This window comes from Poecile atricapillus, chromosome 1 (assembly GCF_030490865.1).
Source record: "Poecile atricapillus isolate bPoeAtr1 chromosome 1, bPoeAtr1.hap1, whole genome shotgun sequence".
Lineage (NCBI taxonomy): Eukaryota > Metazoa > Chordata > Aves > Passeriformes > Paridae > Poecile > Poecile atricapillus.
The window spans coordinates 147,393,346-147,414,068 of record NC_081249.1 but is presented as its reverse complement, the minus strand read 5'-3'; the positions used below and the strand labels follow the sequence as shown (position 1 = coordinate 147,414,068).

Genomic DNA, 20,723 nt, shown 5'->3' with positions numbered 1-20,723 from the left:
AGTCAAACCTCCTAGAGCACTTGTGTAGTCAGTGAGGGATTTACCTGAGGCTGACTCCAGCTTCCTCTTGAAGTCACTGGAATTTGGACCTGACTCATGTAAAGAGGAACTCTATTTTGTCAAAACTGTTCCTGTCCTAGTTTTAGTGACCTTTGTGCCCTGCTGTGAACTATTACTGGATGTTCAGTGCAAAACATCCTATTGTTAAGCGATGCTATACGCAATTGTCTGCCCACATAAGGTGAGCAGTGCCCAACTTAGAGTTATGCTCTGGCAGATCACGGTTAGAAGGGGTTTTTTGTTTGCTTACTTGGTTGGTTGGGTTTGTTTTTGGGGTTTTTTTGGTGAGGTTTTTTTTGTTGTTTTTTGTTTGTTTGTTTGTTTAGTTGCTTGTTTGGATTTTGTTTTGTTTTTCTCATAAGAATGCATTTTTTTAAGGAGGATTGGGTTTTCATCTCTGTGTAGTCAGACTGCCCAGTAAAACAGGTTAGTGACTGAAAAGTGTTTCAGGTGCTTGGTGCAGAAAAGAGAGGTTTAAGACCCCTTATAGAGTTCATGATTCTTACTGATTGAAAAAATAAAGAGACAGTTCCAAAACTGTAGAGAGATCTTAGACTTCTGTGTGGTGCTGTGCCTGTGCAAGTCAGATTGAAGTATGATTTAATCTTTCTTTGTATGTATGAGTGGAGTGTATTGTTCTTTGTTCTTGCCACAACAGGCTCATCCTGCTGGAGCTTTGTGAATCTTCTGCTTATCTGTGAATTTCACTCTGTGATCAAGGCTCAACTGTGCTCCTGTGGTTTATGTTCTGAGCACTTAAACCCCTCACTTTTGTGTCAGCACACAACACACCACATGCTTCCATCTGTGGCATTGTATATGACCGTGGCTCATGGCTTGGTGTCTTTGTTACATTATGCTGGAAATGCTTTTAGTTCTGCATCAGGTTGGCATTCAGGACCACCACTCAGCTTTGGCTCAGCCAGGACATGAAGGAATCATTTCATCCTTTGGTGGTTAGATTAATCAGTTTGGCCAACTGACATCTCTTACTGTCTCTAAATGAAGCTGGATCCCAGCTCCTCACAGCTGTCTGTGAATCTGGTGAAAGAGGAAGGAAGTGAGGCTTGCTTCTTGAAGGAGAGCCACAGGAAAGGGGGCTGGTGAAGGTACAATGTCATGTTGCTGTTACTGCAACAAAAAAGAGGTTCCTTAGTATCTTGGTGGTTATTGTCAAGCTGGTGACAGCTATTCAAAGAATATCAGAGCAGTTAAGCCTCATTGAAGGAGGATAGTATTTTTTCATGTGACCAAAGCAAGAAAAATACGGTGCTTATAGGTGATTTGGTGGGACACTGCGTGGAGGTGCGTACTGGCTTAGTATTTTTTCATTTGCATATTAAAAAATTGTCTGTCTGTTTATTATCTAGTGTTTATTATCTAGTAGGAATGGCTTTTGCAGAAGCTCCAGTGCATAACTTAATTTCTGGCTGTCAGTCTGGAAATGACAATTTCTTTACCTCTGAAGGGAGTTCAATGATGTTCTAAGTCTTTGGATTTCTGTTTCCTTTCTGTTTTCCAGCAGCGTATGCTGGCAGAGAGACAGCTCTCTCAGGAGATGTCATAAGCTTCAGTACCTCCTAGAAACAGGGCCTTGGGAGTATTTGCCCCCTTTGCACAAAGTGGAGAAATGCTTAAATCCTATTTCTGTGCATCCTGAAAGCTTGATGAATCAAGATCCTGTCAATAGTTTTGCAAGCCTAGAATGTCAGTAACCCCCTAGGAAGTTGGTAACTTCTGTAACTGGGCTCTCTTACTCTTCCCTCCCTGGCATGAACATTCAGCTTAACATGTCTCACAAGCCCTGGGATACTTCCAAAAACATGTGTTTCAGGGAGGGAATTGATGAAATTCCTGCATGTATCTTTCTGTTCTCAGTACTGAACCATCCCAACACAGCCATGCTCCAGAGTGGTAATTAACAGTTCACACAGGCAGCTCTTCCTGTGTGGCTGCCCCTTCTGGCCACTAACCATAGCCAGGAGGGGGCTGCTCTGGGTGTGTGTCCTGGCAGCAGTTGGTACACAGCTTTTTTCACCTCTGAAGTGTCAATGGTTTATTCTGTGGACAGCAGTAAATGGGATGCTCTGCCTGGTTCTGTATTGCTGTGAACATACCAGTGCTGCAAACTTGGGGTGTAAGCTTTGCTGCTGGAGACATGAAGGGTTGTGCGGAATCAGACTTGTACTTTTTCTTCTATTGGCCCCAGTTTAGAGTGCATATGTGGAGGCAGTTGAAGAAACCCATTATGGGGAGCGTGAAAGCTTAGGAAGCAGGTTACTGTATTGTCTGTTCCAGGCATTCTGGATGCCTCTCTTCTGCTGGATGGGGCCCTGGTTTGCAGAGGTGCTGCATTCTGTCAGAGATGCCAGGGAGAGAGAGCTGGTCCAGTAGGGAGCAGAGGTATTTGACTTTCTCAGTTTTTCAGGTACCACCACTCCATCATCTTACCCTCCCAAGCCTTGCCTTCAGCAATTTTCAATGCCATCCACACTGTCTAGTAGACCTCCCCAAAGCTGCAGGCTCTGAGAAGCTTTTTTCCCCTGAGGCTGCCTTACAAAGGACAGTCCAGGATCAGGTCAGTCGTGTTGAGGGTGGAGGGTGTTGATGTTCTGGCTGCCTAATCCAGACATTTTTTATCTATTTCCTGGCACTCAGGCAGTGTTCTTTCATCACAGTGAAGATGGCATTTTAAAATACTTGTGTGCTCCTGGATGATGTGATGACACATGAAGGTTGGGGTAGAGGGAAGGGCAGGTGGCTAATTCTGCAATCCCTTCCCTGTGAACAGGACAAGTCAGGCATAACTGCCTGAACACACTTATCAGCTGCTTCTCTCCTGTCCAAGCGGTCTGTGGAGGTGAGGAGGAATCCACTTCGCAGTTACATAGCCGTGCATCTCTTGAGGACCTTACCTGAGAAGGCCAGATCAGGGATCTGCAGCTGCCTGATGTGGGTGGTGTTTCCAAACATTTGAGAGTGCTATTGCAGTGTAAATGAGTGCCTGTTTCTGTTGGATGGCTAATTTTTTACATAACTGAGAAATCTTATCGGTGTAGGTGGCACTTTATGATAGAAGGGGAACCAACAGTGAGCTAGGAGGGCTCCTAAAGCTAAAAGGGCTCCTAGTGCAGTGGCCAGGCTTACACATGGCATAGCTCAGGAGAACAGGGAACTGTAGGACTGAGCTCTTTGCTGCAATCAGCAGAAAGATACTGTGTATGACTCCCAAGCAATTCCAGATACTTGCTACGGTATAAAAAGGTGTAGGGAAATTGTCCTGTCTGCTCTTGAGTTTTGGCAACTGCTGCGGTGACACTGGCTTTTACCTGCAGCTCTCCACCAGTGCCAGGAGAAGTAAGTGTTACACTGCTAAAAATATCTCTGGTGCTCAAATGGTTTTGCAGTTTAGCCAAAAACCTCTCCTGGACTGCAGAATGTAAAATGTGTTGTTAATCTGTTGCTTTGTCTGATCCCAGCTGCCCTGAGATGTTGCATGGGCTCACAGTGAAAGGAAGCGTAGCCTCATAAGGTGCAGGATTACAAAATTATTGCAGAAAGAAAAGATAAAAAGCACAGAAGAGGTAATAGTTAAAACTCATGAGGCACAGGACAGTGGCTTTTCTGAAGCTTATTTAAGAATAAATCTCCTCAAGAACAAAGTCCTCTTGAAAAGCTGCTGCTTAGATTCCTGTTAACCTTTTCAGAAGAAGTAAATTGAATTGCAGTTATAAAGCTGGCAGAACTCATACCAGAGCATTTTTGGCTTCAGTCAGCACTTCATCTCAGGGTTTATTAGCATTTACAAGCACTACCTGTGCTGCATTCTCACGTGTTTAGGTTCAAGAGTCATTTGCACTAAGGCAATGTGGCAAATTTTTCTTTTGCTTCCTAAATCTTGCTCAAAATCCAATTACTTGAACTTTGCCCAGCTGTTTGTTGCTGTTTGTCCCCCAGTAAGAGGGTCACTTAGAGGTAGAACATGAGAATGTATGCTCCGGGGTTTAAGGACAGGCCTGGGTTACCATGCTCTGATGGAGCACCCTGGGTGGGTTGACTGATTCTCTATGCCCCAAAATGTCTCAAGAGGGATCTATGATGTATTTTCTCTTATGAAGTCTGGAAAGCTGATGTGAATTTGAAGGGAAAAATCTGGATTTCTCCATCTTTCAGCCAGGCAGATACATGTTGTCAGCGGAAGTTATTGGGGCTGTTCTGCAGGGTCATTGTGACCTGCCAGAAGAGAGGAAGTTCTGAGCAAGACAAATACCCTGTTTTCAGTGTTGTTTCCTCAGTTTTGGCTTGTTGAAAATTCTGCAAGAAAAGTTCTGGCATGTGTCAGATACCACATGTGCCTATACCCACTAGTCAGGGTAATGGAGATTCAACACTCCAGTTCACACAGGTAAACAGAGAGGGTTTTTTAGTAATGTTTTCATAATGCACTGAATTCCTTTTTAAAAGTAGAATAGAATATTTGGTCCTAGGAGAAGTCCTCTTGAGATGATCAAGTCCAGCCTTTGATGTAATGCCATCATGTAACTAAACCATAGGACTAAGTGCCATGTCCAGTTATTTCTTGAACACTTCCAGGAATGGTGACTTCATCGTCCCCTGTGCAGCCTGTTTCAACACCTGACCACCCTTTCAGTGAAGAAGTTCATCCTACTGCAATAAAGCTCTGTTGCCAATCTTGTTGGTGGCATATCCGTGTAAAATAGTCAAAATCTGTGTGCTTTTTCAGGCTTCTAGGGTGCCTTATGGTGGGGCAAGTCTGCACCTTGATACTGTATACCCATAGTACAGAGGGGTTTTTGCATTCCTCATTCCTTTCAATAGGTCTCCTGCCAGACTAACAGGAAAGCCTGATTGTTAGGATCACCCCAGTCTCTAGTGAACAGCTGTAGGGAAAAGATAGCAGTAAGGATTTTCTGTGCCTCTCTCATGTGGAATCTGTGTTGTGCCACTGTTAAAAAATATCACCAGTTTGCTGCCTGCCAGTTGGACTATACTACTGGGATAACAAACAGTATTTAACAATCACAGAAACTATCAGGGGTGTTCTCTGCCATCCTAGTAGTTTCCTAGTTTAGTGGACATTTGTAAGTGGAAGCCTGCCTATGTTTCATATTTATTGTGTAATAGGTGTCTTTTTCTAAGATTTCCTTCACGATACTTTCTTTTTTTCCAGATTGTCCCCAGCCACCACAACCGGAGAATGGAGGCTATAAATGCCACCCTAGCCCCTGCAACAACCCTCTGACTTCAGGCAGTGTCATAGAGTATCTGTGTGTTGAAGGTTACATGCTGAAAGGAGATTACAAATACTTGACCTGCAAGAATGGAGAGTGGAACCCAGCCATGGAAGTCAGCTGCAGGCTCAGCCCAGGTGAGTGCTCCCTGACTCTAGAATTGCCCTTGCATTGACTTTCCAGATTATCCTTAAACACTTGGTGTGATGCTGAGGAAGTCCATATGGCTGTCACTTGTTGCTCCAGCAATTTCTTAAACGTAGCTCACAATCATGACTCATTCTTAAAAACACCTCTTCAGTAGCAGCCCATTAGATGCAGACTTAGAGTCCCTAATAAAAGGAGAAAAGCCACGGAGAGGAATATAAAGTAGGCAGCTTGTAACTTATGTGGAGCCTCTTACCTTGAGGTTCTCATCCCAGTAATGCTGGAAGCCCTAACACTAACATTTTCCATGCTGTCTGGTTTTCCTTGATGGGTTTGGCAGTACATCTCCCTCAGTGAGTCTGCACACACATGTTTGTGTCATTCTTCCTTGCCAACAGGTTAAGTAGCTGTTGGTTTCCTGTGTCAAAAAGATTGATGGTGCTGCTTTTCACTGTACTGGCCAGAAAGGACATGGCTGACAAATGGTTTCTGCTTCTCTCCAAATAAAAGTAGACAACTTTTATTTTGTGTCTCTCCCAGCTGAACAGGAATTTCTCCATCAAACCAGCAAAGTAAAAAGATTTGCAGGAAAATATTCATCGTACAGCTCTTAATTTGTCTACTTCTCTTCTGGTTTTAACAGTGGGTATACTGGATAAAGGGAGAACTCCCTCCCCTCTTCTGGGTGGGCTTGTTGATAGAACCTTACTACTCAGTCATCCTGAGCCAGCAGGATGTACACTTAGGAATTGTCTCTCACAATACATTAAGCAAAAGGTGTCAGCTTAATTGGAAAGAAACAGGAAGAAAAAGACAGTACATTCATCAAGCTCTTTATGGAGCTCACTGCATACCTGTGATCTCTGGAACATCCTGTCCTGTCCCAAAGACAGTGTCTTTTCAGTGTCTCTACCACTCCAGTAGCCCCTTCCTATGATTTACAAGGAAGGATCTGAGAGTTTACCTGGCAGCAAATAGATCCTGAAGAGGTTTTTCAAATTCAGCTTAAACTTCCTTTCCACAGTGATCCCTCTTCCCCTTGCTGCACCCAGGAGAACAAAGCTGTGCTATTGCACATATTGTTCCCTGAGTAACATTCCTGCATGGTGACACTTGGTCTAGCATAAGGATTGTGTTGTGATATGCAGAAATCTCTCAGATTGCTTTAGCATCTTGAAGGGTCAGTGGCATTATCAAAAATATGATGCCTCAAAAGTCTGACCCAACAAAAAAGCCATTGCTTTCACAACACAAGCGCTGAATCAACTGTTCAGGGTCAGAGGTAGCTGACTCTTAACTAGTGGATCTCTTTCAAAAGGCTCAAAGAAGGGAAAGGAGGTGCGAGACTCCAGAAAGGCAGTAGACCTTAACAAGATTGGTAAGGGTAAGATCCTACCAGTTCCGTATAGGATAAATTAAGTCCATAGCAGTTATCACGTGTTTTGTGTAGTTCTGAGCCTGTCAGCCCCATAGCCTTTTGGCAGTTTATTGTATGAGTGAGTAACATTTTTTTGTCATATGAGATGGTGTAAATATTCTGGAATACACCCTGGATAGTGAGCAGTTTGACAGTATCATATACTGATGCTGAAAATGGAGCATCTCTACTTGCCTACCCTTGTTCCTGTTAGTGCCCTAAGAAATGCTGAAAGTTAAAATCCTTACTCAACCCTATTTGCCATAGGGAAAAATGTGCTAGTCACTGTTTTTTTCCTGGGGAGAGGTCAAGCTACTTCTAAAAGATTTCAAAGAAACAAGTTCAAAACAACTAAACCAAGTGGGTTTGACCCAAAGAGATAATGTGGAAAATTGCAAACTAGGTTTCCATTTTAAATTCCTGTTTTGGGCATAGATTTCAGGCTGTAGGCTTAAAAATAATCCTCCAGCTCTTTTTTTTCTGTTTACCTGTTGCTCTTCCTCTCATCCCTTATTGCATGTCCTGAATTCCCTCTGCAGTTTGAGCCCTGTGCTCCTGAAGAATGTGTTGCATGTAGAAAGAGGAACTGAGGAATCACATAAATCAAATATGCAATTCATTGTAGTATTTGCTGATGGATAGGTGAGGCTTTTTGGATCTCTACCAAAGACAAAAATTAGGTACAGAAACAACACATACAGACAATTATTTCCTCTTGGCGGGTGAAAGGACTAGTGTAGCCTTCTAGGCATGGTATGCAGTGCTCAGCAATACTACTTCCAAGCCATTCTCTCTTCACTCCCAGTTTATTCCTGCACAGGTCCTTTAAAAGCCAAATTGATTTTCATACAGTCACACAGCGCAGCTGCAGAAGGGTAGGAAAGAGTAATGTGAACAGGACACATGTATCTAACCCTGAAAACTCAGCACCCTGAAACAACATCTGCATTCCTTTCTCTGTCCTCTGGTATATGTTTGTGTGAGAGAGAAACTTAATATTTTCTGTGTCATAATTATAATAAGTGCATAATAATACCCAGCCAGTTGACTTCCACACCTCTTTGCAAAGCTGTTAAATTAGTTGAGAAAAAATGTTTTTCGGGACTTTTTCTATTGTTTGTACTAAAATAAGCTGCTTATTGTGCTAGACTATTATTGGCCTTGTTGATGACATCATGACATTCTCTAGCTTTTGCTCAGGCAGATCTATATATAACATGACCCTTACCACCATCTGTCAGTTCCCATGGCCTTCTTGCACTGCTTTTCCGCTTGCTCTGTGTTTTTCCAAAGGATCCTTGTATGTGCCTGTTTGATTTTGGGCTCCCTTTACAGCTGATGGAGAGGTGTCAGCTTGAGCCGCAAACTGAGATAAGGTGGTGTGTCTTTTCTGTATGGGAAACTTGGCCTCCTTACACACACAGCCAGGAGTAACTCCTGAGGAGCAGTGTGAATGTTTTTCCTTCTCTATAGCAGTTACTCATTTTACCTTGTGTTCCCCTTGATTTTGTAGAAAAGGACTCTCCTCCGGCAATTGGAGTGCCCACGCTGTCCATAGTAGCCTCCACAGCGAGCTCTGTCGCCCTGATTCTGCTGTTAGTTGTGCTGTTTGTTTTGCTGCAGCCAAAGCTGAAGTCGTTCCATCATAGCAGGTGAGTGTAGTTGGGGCTTGGAAGGGCCAGAGGCACCTGTTTCTTAGAAGTAGAAACCCATTCAGGTAGTTGGGTTAGACCTTTGTTTTGGAGCAACTTAGCTCGTCACTTCTCTGTTCCCTGTTTTCATCGCCTCAGTGACATCTCTGCCCCATACTACTGATCCAGTGCTTTTCTGAAATGGTGGTCTGTGATACCCACCTGCAGTTCTTACGTGCCACCCAAGGAGCGGCTTCCTTGTGCTTTTGCCTTGGCTTTGAATGGAAAAAGTTACAATATTTACTACCCTGGCTATAGATCAATTTCCTCTATCCTTGGAGAGCTGCTGAAGTCTGTCTGGGTGTATATGTGCACATCTTTCCCAGACTGCTTGACCAAAAATTAGGCAGTACTACTCTTTAGATACGCATGCAAGTCTGCCATGCTTCTGTGCTGTGGGAGGAGAGCCCTCCTGGCCTGGGTTTGTGGGTGAGAGGAGGGACCCAGCTGTAACACTGCTGCCAGCTGAGGCAGACACTTCAGCAGTGGGGAGGTGGAGAGGTGAGGCTCTGGAGTCTGCCCTCTTCTGAAAAGGCCCAAACTATAGAGAAGAAAAATTTTCTCCCAGGCCTTATGAAGCCAGGTGATTCACACTGTGCCAGAGCTGCCTTCCCCATCCTGCCAGAGGTTATCTGGCCAGCAGCAGAGGGAGTGGAACAGGCAGTGCTGGGTAGTGTGGAATGTAGCAGTACACCAGGCTGGAATCAACAGTGCTCTTTGCTAAAAAGCATGGAGCAGAGCCATGCATGACCTTTGTCAAATTTTGCTGTGGAGGTAAGTGAGGTGAGGGAAGCATTGTAACCTTTTCAGCCCTTGCTGCTAAATCCATTGGGTGCTGTGAATTTACAGCCCATGCTCATGTTTAATGGCAGTTCGCCATAGGGCTCCAAGACTGTGCTTGCTTGACCTTGTTAAACCACTAAGCAAGTTTCTGTCCTCCCCTAAGTGTTGAGAGTTAGGGTTCTGCTATAGGAGGTTACTGGAGTTCTTGGTAAGACATACATAGTAAAATAAATACTCAACTTGATTTCTTTTTTCTCCTCCCCCCTCTTTGTTCCTTTCCTTTTTTTGAGGCGAGACCAAGGTGTGTCTGGAGATCAGGTCTCTATTATGGTGGATGGTGTCCAAGTGGCCTTGCCATCCTATGAAGAAGCAGTATATGGCAGCACAGGGAATTGCATTCCACCCTCGGACTCCCGAGTGCAGATCGTGCTCTCAGAGGGAGCTGGACAGAATGGACCCAGGGAGATGCAGCAGCCAGACCAAGGGGCTCACAATACCTTTGAAAGAGAAGATGAAGCCCCTGGACGTTCTGGACTGTGTGAAGCCAGTGGCTCTCAGCGCTCTGAAACTGTTCTTGTGCATCAGGCTGCTACCTCTTCCTGGGTAGCTGGCATGGCTAGCAGTAGACCTTTAAACAAAGAGGTCCAAGATTCAGAAAGCAGTGACATACAGAGCCTTTTATCACTCACTTCCTCTGAGGAATACACAGATGGTAAGTGACTTGTGCAAGGAGCACTAAATGGGACCTGTTTAAGAGTAGGTTCTGCAGCTGACTATCTAGGGTGAAAAATGACAAGGGATGCCCCTTTGTGTGTCTGCCACTAGAGCAGCTTTTGAAAAGATCCAGTCTCTATAGCATGTTTCACCTCTTAAATATGTCAGCAGTATTTAATAACTTCTTCTGATGAATTTGGTGTTCTCAGACTGGGAGCCTAGGGCAGTCTGAGCAAGATTGTTTACTGCTTACTCTTGTTTTAGCAGAGGATTTTCAGAGAAATCCAGCCTCCAGCTTCATAGTGCAAAAGCAGTAAAATAACTGTTTGTAGAAACTAAGTTGGTGGGAGTGGGAGGACATGCTTGGAGTACAAACCTAGTGATGTTTGGGCTGCTTAATTTTTAGACTATTTTAATAAGCAGCTTTCTGCCACAAAGCATTCAGTGCTGCAGCCTTAGCCTGCAAAACCTAAGAGGGATGTGCTTGAACTTAATGTAGAAGGTAGAGGGGCAAGTCTGTTGAACAGACAAAACATCTTTTATTCCTCACTTCTGTGCTGTCCTGAAGGAGTGGCTTTGCAGTGCCAGAGATGATGTGAAGGTGTAGCTGAAGGTTGCTTCTGCATGGACTGCTGTGTCTTAGACAAGAAATGTAATTGGCTTGTAGATAGCTCAGGGCAGAACTTCCCCTTTCCATGGTATTAAGAGATACTTTGTGCTAGGAGGGTAATGCAGGACCAGATAGATACTCAGAGTGATGATGGAATCTTTGTCCTTGGAGTCTTTCAAGGCTGGAGCTGGTGATAGTCCCACTTTCAGAGGCAGGTTGGAGCAGAGTCCTCTAGAGTTCCTTTCTGCTATCATGTGATGAGAGGGAGACCACTGCGTTGTCATGTTATGAAAGTGAGAGCCTGTCTTGTTTTCAATGGTAATTTTTCTGGTGTGTGTTGAACTGCAGAAGTTTGACTACTTTTTTTTTTTTTTTCTCTCCCCACTATTCAGATATTCCCTTATTGAAGGAAGCATGAGGTCTGCTGTGTTTCTCTAGTCTTATCCATCTTGGATTTCTTCCTCCTCCCCTCTCCCTGCCTTTGGGACAGAAGCACTCTGTGCAGTCTTCCCCATCCTCGCAAGCTGTACCCTGGATACCTCCGAGAAGAGATGCCCTCAGCTGAAGATCCAAAGGATGTCGCCAGGTTGCCTCCTGGATGCACCAGTGGAGTTGGTGCAGCGCTGGCTTCCCCGTTCCATCAGCATCAGGGGCTCAAGGAACAGAGTGGATTTGAGCTCTCCTCTTCCCCAGCCAGATGTTTGACAGCAGTCTCTGAAGAGCTGCTCTTTTCTTGTGCCTTTCTCCTCCTCACACCGGCTTGTTGCAGCTTATCAGCCTTTCTAGCCCTTCTGCTGCCCAGAGAGCAGGGGCTAAACCTGCTTGCTCGCTGGGTGCAGACACAATTTAAATATACGTATATATGTTATATAGGCTCTTCTTCCAGCAGCCTCTTTGTGATAGGGTGGGACAGAACACCTCACTGGGACTGAAATTGGGCTTGGGAGGGATCGCAGCTGAGGGGCAGCTTGTGATGTCTAGAAGCACCTCAGATGATGGGCTGTATGGCAGCTTAGCCATGCAGGAACAGTTCACTGAGAATTGCTTAAGCACTGAAGGCTGAGAAGTCCAGCATGTAGGAATGCCCTCTGTCTCATGTCTGCAGGAGTCCATTCCTGAAAATCACTTTTGTCTCCTTCTTCCTCTACCAGTGCAGCCCACTGGAAGAGGTTCAGGTGTTTGAAAATACCAAGACAAAAAAAATGCCAGTAGGTAGTGAATTCCTAGTGCCATTGGTGCAGTCCCAAATTCCTTTTCCAGCCACAGTAGGTACTTGAACCCTGGGTAGCTACCATCTCATAGGCTGGTGTGTCTTCCTAGCTTCATTCAACAAAGGGTCTGCTGGTTTAGCCTGGTGGGCTCCAGTGGGCCCATAGAGAAGGGCTCTTCCTGTGCCGCTGGAGGTAAGCAGCATTTGTAAAGCTTCTCCTAAACAAAGTGCCAGCCTGTTGCTGTGAGGGAAAGTCGAGTACACTGACGGCAGTGCTAGAGGACACCACAGCTCAGTCCTGAAGTTTTAAGGATTGTTTCAAATTCTGGTAGTAGGGAAGGGAAAATTCAGAAATATGTGTACGTCTGCCCGCCAGTTATCTACAGCAGGTCAGACTGTCCATGTTGGGACTCTGTAACTGCAGGAAGCCACATTTGTCTGGGGTACATGGTCCAGTACAAATGCTGTGGTGGTTGTAAGATCCCTCACTGAGGTCTGGACACTGTTCCATGGGATTGGTTTCAGCAAGAAGAGTTGGCTTCTTAGATGCTGCATGTACCTTGTCATAACTGTCTTGAAGTAACCAGGGAAGTGTTTGCCCTGTGAGAAGCTGCTACATTTTTGAGTTGAAGGAGCAAAATAGCAAAATGTCATGGCCTTACACATCATGTGGTAATGTACAGGTAAACAGGGATGTTGTCTTTGCTGCTTTGCTTTTGGTTTACAGTCCTCGCCATCCTCATCCTCATTGCTACAGTAAAAAACATTACAGCACTTGACAAAAATGATACAACATCTTTATGTTGGCTTATGTGGGTTAGCTCCAGTTCTTTGAAATGGGGATTAGCCATAGTGTCCAGCTGTGTATTTGCTATTCCTTTTCCTGAAGAGCTGTTAAATCCCAGGACACATGGAATAGTGTGTGTCTGTGGGTGGAAGAATCCTTTTTTCCCTATCCTTGTTATAGAGGGATGTTAATTTAAAATTGCAGTGTTTTAAACATCCTTCCCTGTTGCTCATGTTACCTTGCATTAACACAAGAGTTTGATAAATCCCATTTGGGTGGTTTAGGTATTTTTTGTTCAGTTTGGATGGTGAAAATCCTGTGTCATTTTACAGTGGGCTGTGGTGTCTCAGCTTCAAGTGCTGTAGAAGACAAATGTTGTTTACACATCTGCCATTGGAATTTTAAAACATAAGCATGGGAACGATTGTGTTTAGCTTTTTGACTGTTGGAAATGGTCTAAGCTTGAGTAAATTCTCCTTCATTGTTTTATTGGAGGGGTTAAGCAAGTGTAGTGGTAAGGGAGTGTGGAGGAAAGTCTGTGTGACTTTCCTGCTGCCTAACCAGCTCAGAGCAGGAGTTGTTTTTTATGCATTGTAGGTCCTGTCTGCTCAAACTGACCCTCAGCAATGCAAGGTATAGAAGTTGGGGATGTGTTGCCTTCCTGAAAGGGAAGTGCTGGGTTGGTGGGAGAAGCTGGAAGCTGATCCCAAGGCGTGATCTTGCTCTGGATGAGGACCTGCACCACCAGCAGAAAACATCCTCTGTGGCCTGACCTCCTCTCTGCTGTTATAAAACAAGCAACTGCCAGCTTGGGAGAGAAAGTTCAGATAGGGTGGGGAAGTAAAGAAGACAAGCTCTACAAAGAGAGAGTGTTTTAATTTCACAGAATCACACATAATTAACTAGGACCTTTAAGACCATCAAGTCCAACCTATGACCGAACACCACTTTGTCAACCAGACCATGGCACTGAGTGCCACCTCCAGGGATGGTGACTCCACCACCTCCCTGGGCAGCCCATTCCAATGCCCAATCACTCTTTCTGTGAAGAATTTCTTTGTAATGTCCAGCCTAAATTTCCCTGGCACAGCTTAAGACTGTGTCACTGGTTACCTGGGAGAAGGGACCAATCCCCACCTGGCTACACCCTCCTTTCAGGGAGTTGTGGAGAGTGATAAGGTTTCCCCTGAACCTCCTCTTCTCCAGGCTGCACAACCCCGGCTCCTTCAGCCTCCTCACAGGATTTGTGCTCCAGACCCTTCACCAGCCTCGTTTTCCTTGTCTGGATTCATTTGAGCATCCTGGTGTCCTTCCTAAATTGGAGGGCCCAGAACAGGACACAGCGCTCCAGGTGTGACCTCACCAGTGCTGAGTACAGGGGGACAATCACTGCCCTGGTCCTGCTGGCCACACAGCCCAGGATTCCATTTGCCTTCTTGTTCACTTGGGCACAGCTGGCTCATGTTCAGTCTGCCATCAGTCAGTAAACCCAGGTCCTTTTCTGCCTGGCCACTGTGCAGCAACTCTTCCCCCAGCCTGGAGCGCTGCAGGGAGTCATTGTGGCCAAAGTGCAGGACCTGGCACTTGGTCTCATTAAACCTCCTATCATTGGATTCTATAAAATTTTTTGGAAATGGCTATACTAATGAATGGGGGAAATGCAGAGGTGGAGGAGGGAAATATGCAAGTGTAGCTATTGTGATCAAGCATAAACAGGCAGCTTCTCTTGTCTTGTTGAGGGTAAGCCAGCAGGTTCCAGGCCAGTCTCCATAATCCCATCTGATGATTCCAGATCCTGCAGAAGAGCTCTGTTCACTGCAGCAAATCTTTTTCAAGGTGGAGGGAGAGCAAGGCCTCACTTTACTGGTTATCAAATTATTATTATTCATTTGTGTTTGTTTTAATTCTGCAGAGGCTGAAGGACTGAGAAGGCTTTTGGTAGAGATGTAGGAAAACCTACTTTGCACAGTCCTATCTTTACTTAAGGGAGCAAGGCCTGAAGCCTAAAGATCCCTCAGATGTAAGCTGTGCTCTGCCTCAGGAATGTTCATTATCTCTGGGCTGAGTGTGGTCTCTGTGGATTTTGCCATAAGTAGATGCAGCCTGGATCTCAGTGTTGTGGATGGGAAGCACAGAGGCTCAGCCTTGCAAGATGTAATACAGTAAATAGGTTTTTTCCTTTTCTTTTTTCCCTGCACTGAGGCCACAGTCTCCATACCTTTTCTTCCCTCACCTGTGTCTGGCAAAAGATTTCAAAGGGAGGCATTTTTGCTTACTTTTCTTACTCCCAACACAATCATCTCATGCTCTGTCATATGTGCTGGATCCTGTGATACTCAAGAACATTAAGATTATTTAATTATATTCAGAAAAATAAAAATAGCACTTATTTTAAAGCTTTCCATTAATTTTGGAGTCTGATAGTTAGGAGGGGGAAAAGGGCATTTCAGAAATTCAGGATATTATGTGCAATAGAAAAGCTTCCTTGCTTCTTTCCAGTTCCATAGTGTTTTTAAAAAATAAATGCAACTCATTGCAGTGTTTACAGCCCAAGCATTGTAGAACTGGACCAGCTTGAGAGAACCAGGATGTGAAGTTGGCAGTGACCCATGGGGAAGTGGGCCAGTCTCTTGTCAGGGTCTGCATCATGAAGCTCACCTCAAATGATGAGCCAGCTTGGACTGTGTCAGAGCCTCCTGCAGCCTTGAAGGGTGTCAGCAGCACTGGAGAGAGAGGGGTTTGTGTGTTCTGCTTTTAAATAGCTTGTGCCTCCCCATCATTAACTGCAGAAGATGTAAAAGTTAAGCCAGGAGAGATGCACTGAAGCATGTGAATTGTTGCTGAGTTAAAACATCTGAGTTTGGGAGGGAGAAGAGCTTAATGCATTTTTATCCTTAACCAACAGGGAAGTTGCTGGGTAGCACAATGTGTACTCAGCAAGCAGAGTGCTTTTCTCCCCTTGAACATCTCTGCTGAGGTTTTTCCTTGGCCTTTCAGCTCCGGTGTGGTGAATTGTTTACTGCATCTGGAGTCTTAATTTGGCCTTTCAGTGTGTGGAGAACTCAGGAAGGAAGAAAGCTGTTTCACATGCTTTGGGAGGAAACATCCTAAGATGCTCCCAGAAGTGGATGACTTGGGTCAGTACTGAGGAGTGGGGCTCAGAGAGCAACTGGCTCAGCTGCTGGAAATAATCTGGGATGGTTAAGTCATTTGCAGCAGAGAAAAGGGAACACAAGGAGTTGTCCAAGGAAGAGCTGAAAGTAGAGGTTTACTGCAGGCTAATGAGCTAATGCAATCATGACCAGGTTGTAAGGAAGCTTGTGCTTTGTTAGATGATTTAGCATACACCAGCAGGCTTGCTGTATATAAAAAAAAATAATGTACAACTGGTAGGACACACTGAGCTGTCCTTGCTGACCTTTTTAGAACATACTTGCAAAAAACGTGGTTTTACTGTTCTGATAGCAGTTTAAACAAATAATCTGCCTTGTTACTCTATCCAGATAACTATTTAAATAAATTTCACTTTGTTCTTTTGTATATAAATGCAATAAATCCCATTCACTTTGCACATCCTGCCTCACCCCATCCTCACCCTTCAGTCCTTACCAGGGAACAGCAGATTGAATTTGTTCTATGTGAAAACCTTTGCTTGCAGAAGAACTTCATTAGAAAACAGTTTTTCTCTACTGTAGGCTTTGAAAGTGCAAAGGGGTTTCCTAGAGCAAGCTTCATTTTAAGGTGTATTTTTATACAAGAAGTAAGCCTTTTTCCAGTCCTAGCACACCAGGACAGAACACGCCACTTCCCACACTTCAGGGCCGTGTGTTCAGCACTGCTTTCAAACTCAACCCTCTGCAGGTGGTGTTCAGATCTCTGTACCCACCAGAACATGTTGTATTGATGCTCTGCATATGCTTTCTGTAAGCTATGCTTTTGCTTCTGTCTTCAAGTGAGAACAGACAGAGGCAAACTGAGTTCTGCTAGAAAATGTTTTAGTTCAGATTCTCAAAGATGCTTCCTTCCAAACGAAAACAAAGTCGTCTGAAGCAGAAGTCCTATGATGTGGTGGGTAGACTGCTGATAGTTGCTGATGCAAGTGCAAGGGGAGCTTGATTGCCTTTCTGCATTAATCTTTTCTTTCCTATATGTGTTTTATTTTTATCTGAATTGCACCACTATGGAATTATTTGCAGAATGGTACTCCATATGTATGTGGGAATTAAAACCATAACTGATGCTGTGCAGGATGTCACTCAATTGGTTTTATTTTGCTTTATTTTATATGTATTTTCTGGTATCCTGTACATTGCAGTGGGTGTGAAGATAGTATTTTAATATTTGTACAAAGTTTAATTTAATTGTTCTATGTATATAACTGCATTTCTAAATTAAAAAATTCTTTTGAAGTGAAGCTATAATTTCTTGTGTTTATCATATTTTTTTAACTGCTTAGGCCTTGTGGCCTGAAAATCTAGCAGATCATTAAGGATTATGTTGCAGTTGTGGAAACCAGGATGAAGCTAAACCTAGGGAAGCTCAAATGGCTTGGGGAAGAGAGGTACAGAGTTGGTGCAGACTTAGAGGAATCATGTTTACAAGTTCAGAAGCAAAGGCTGTCCTTGGCTGTGCTTGCACAGAATTCCTTGAGGAATGAGGCCAGGCTGGGCAGGGGGGAAAGGTTTAAAGAGATCATGGATGGTATGAGTGGATTTCAGAGGGGAAGACAGGGTAAATATAATAAATGGCTAATTAATCTTGGAGTCTGTATAAGAACAGTATATATAGCAAGAGAGTGCTATTTTTAGAGGGAAGATAGCTTTCACTGGTGAAATAATAATCCCAAGTGGGTAGCAGGACGGTATAGGAGACATTAGAGAGATCTACAGATACGTGGGTTAGTGCATCTGTGAATGCAGAGGGGAGGCTGGGGCAGGCTCTGCCCTCTTCTGTAGTTGTGCTGCACTGGGAGGGTGGGAGAAGCAGAAACTGACACCCGTTCTTTCAGTGTGATATATAGTCCATTGCTATTTTTATTACTGTTTGTTTTGCTTCAAAAACTAAGGTAACTGCCTTTTCAGGCAAGTGTACTAATGAGTGTTCCTTTCTTTTAACAGAATGTATCAGTAATGTAATAGAGAAGAGATGGAGGGAGGAGATCCTTTTGTCCAGCTTGTTCAAAGCAGTCCTCAAAGATGTTAAGATTTTTGTGTAATTATAGACATGACTTTTATTCTTTGGGAAGGAACAGCCAGGTTAAAGAGAAGGAAAGGGGTGACATCCACCTTCTTCCTATTTCCATTTGTTCCAAAAATTATTTCCACACAGCAAGGAGATTTTACTGTAATTTTACTTCTGCAAAACTGGTCTGTGCATACCTTCCTGTACCAGGCAGTTGGCACGTGGGAGTCGTTGGCCTCCAGGAATTGTTTTTAATTATTGTTTTTCACTGGGTGATGGTCTCCTGCCACAGCAGTTCTGGCAGCCAGGAATGTGCCCTTCTTGACACGTTGGAAATTATTTGTCACCTCTGGTTTGTACTGGCAATGAGGAATGACTCCGGGAGACGAGCCTGAGGTGGGTGGTCTGGGCAGTCTTCCTTGACAGCTGGCCCTTCGGCGGAAGGGCAAAAAGGCCAGGGCACACAGGAGCGTCTCTGCTTCCAGAAAAGCAGCCTCGGCACAAAGACTGACCCCCGCCACAAAGCCTCTTTGAGAAGCTCGCTCAGGAGAGGGGATAGATGGGCTCCTGCCCTCCCCAGGCAGCCGGCACAGAGCGCTGCTCGGGCTGTTGCTGCGCTCCGGGAGCACAATGCCGGGAGCACAGCAGCCTCGCCCCCTGCTCCTTGCGGCCCGCAGCGCCACCGTGGGAACGCTCTGCCCTTCAGGCGGCGTAGCTCTGCCCCTGCCGGGACCCTCCCCTGCGCTAAGAGCTCCCCCAGCCGCTGACTTGTCTTTAAGGCTGTCGTGAAAATGCAGGTTCCCCCTCCCGAAAGCGGAATGCCAGCAGGCTGCGTGCCCACGAGCCCGGCGCTCCACGTTCGCACGCTCCTCACCTGCCAGGGCCGTGTCACGGTGCTGTCACTGGAGAGCAGAGCAGAGCCTGGCCAGGACGCGCTGCCAGCCCCCATTCCTCATCGCTTGTGGTACTTGGCAACTGCGTGGTCTCTCTTGGCACCACGCTGGGGAGCAGGGAAGTGGATGGGAAAGCACAGGCAATGGGCTTCCCAATTCTCTCTGTTCCCTTTTGCAGGACAGTGATGTTTACCAGCAAATTGTTCACCTGAACCTTCAGTGACACAGGCAGAGCTGAGCAGCCCTGAGGATACCTCGGCAGAGGGTGATTGTTCTTTGACGGCTCTTTGTCATCTGGACCATTCTGAGCCCATGGTGCATCTGTGGGACGCGGCTGAGGCTTTTCATATTACATCAGCGAGGAAAAAACAGAATTTGGGGCAAGAGGGCACAGACTGGTTCCAGTATTCAAGGCACAAACACCCTTGATTTCTTGTCCGGACAAGCCCCTCTGATCTGGCAGCTCTTTCAGTGGTTGGTGTGCTGAGTTTAGCAGCTTTGTGTGGCACGTAGGGTTTATCTTCCAGGCTCACGTATCCCAGTGAGGCTGGGGGACCACTTCATGGGACAGACATGCTCTCCCTTGTCCTCACGTGTGTCAAACCACAGCACCCAGCAGCTCAAGCAGCCAAGCAACACTGGGCACAGAGCTGATGCTCTCAGGGAAGGAGTGGGGAGTTGTGGGCTGGAGCATCCTCTGGATACTGGAGAGCACCAGGGAGACCTGTCCTATTCATCGGGTTCAGTGGCAGCTGGGGGTGAGACGGCAGGCGGGAGAGCTGGCAGTGGCAGTGCACGATCCTCCTGACAGGTCGGTGGCAGCTGGGGGCTGGCTGGTGGCTGGACTGGGCAGAGCTGCTGGCTGCTTTGCTGGATTTGCTTCTGCCCCGGCTCTGCCCATCAGGCACATCCTCCACTAAGAAGGGCTAACGTGTTACCTACAATTAGAATGTATATAATGTTCATCTTTAAATCAACATTTAAAGTCTCCTCATGTTGAGAAGATCAGGGGCCAGATTTGGGAGTAGCAGAGTTTTCCTAGGGAGCAGCTCCTGGATGTGAGTCAGAAGTGGAAGCCTGGTACCTAAGGGTGCAGCTATGCTGGGTTTCCCATTTCATGCTCTTCTCCCTGGGTGCTGCAGGGCAGTATAGGGCTTCCTGTGGGTGACATGACTCCAAACCTGCACAAACAACTTTCCTTCATCTCCCTGAGTGGACTGCACAGGATGGGAGATAGGTCCCTGTTTCCTGGAGATTCATTATCCTGGGTTCAGCTCTGCAAGATAGAGTTGTTACCATCCTGCAGTCTGTGTTTCCCCTCATAAATGTAACCTGGCTCCAAATAATTGGTTCCTCCAAGAAGCTTTAAAATAGTTGATTTATTAGTGAAATTCTTCAATATTTCTCCTATTGCCTCCCTGTGCTTTTTTTCAACAGTTTTACAAATAAATGGGAATTTTATCTTTGTGGCATCTCTGTGGGTGAGAAGGCCCACACAGCCCTTGTTGATGGAGAGGGGAAAAAACAAAGCAGGGAAAACTGAAGTAGCCTTCTCCAGGTTATACCAGAGGCTATGTTGCAGGCAGGGAAACAAATGCTTTTAATAACACCTTCCCCATGTCTTCTTCCAGACCTCTGCTTTAGCTGTGAGCTCCTGTTTGTTCAGCACATGTAACCGAGGGATGGCCCCTTTATTCCAGCCAGGCTGTGCCCGAAGGGAGTGACTGAAATGGTAATTCAGAGATGTTGATTTTCCTTCTGGTGGAGCCTAATGCCAAGGGGAGCACCTGCTACATACATAATCACCCTCTTCTTACTCTGCCCTGTGGCTAATGGGTTTGAGATAAACAAGTCAGGGCCCTGCCCTCGGGTATCAAATGGAGGCCCTGCTGTTCCCAGCCTAAGAAAGGTCAATGGGGACTCTGGCACTCGTGCAGGGAGGTTGCCTTTCTTCTTTGCTGAATTTTGGCAGCAAAAT

General features: G+C 45.5%; 1 protein-coding gene across 6 annotated transcripts in view; it reads left to right on the top strand.

Moving 5' to 3' along the window:
* The window catches only part of SUSD6 (sushi domain containing 6), an 84,212-nt gene extending 67,127 nt beyond the window's left edge, over positions 1 to 17,085 (top strand). For all 6 annotated transcript variants that reach the window (XM_058839573.1, XM_058839552.1, XM_058839544.1 and 3 more), the window contains 4 exons: positions 5,252 to 5,449; positions 8,390 to 8,528; positions 9,641 to 10,062; positions 11,067 to 17,085. In XM_058839573.1, the coding sequence (XP_058695556.1) occupies positions 5,252 to 5,449; positions 8,390 to 8,528; positions 9,641 to 10,062; positions 11,067 to 11,092 (785 nt within the window). In that variant the 3' untranslated portion in view covers positions 11,093 to 17,085. The remainder of the gene's footprint in view (positions 1 to 5,251; positions 5,450 to 8,389; positions 8,529 to 9,640; positions 10,063 to 11,066) is intronic.
* The last annotated feature ends 3,638 nt before the right edge of the window (positions 17,086 to 20,723 follow it).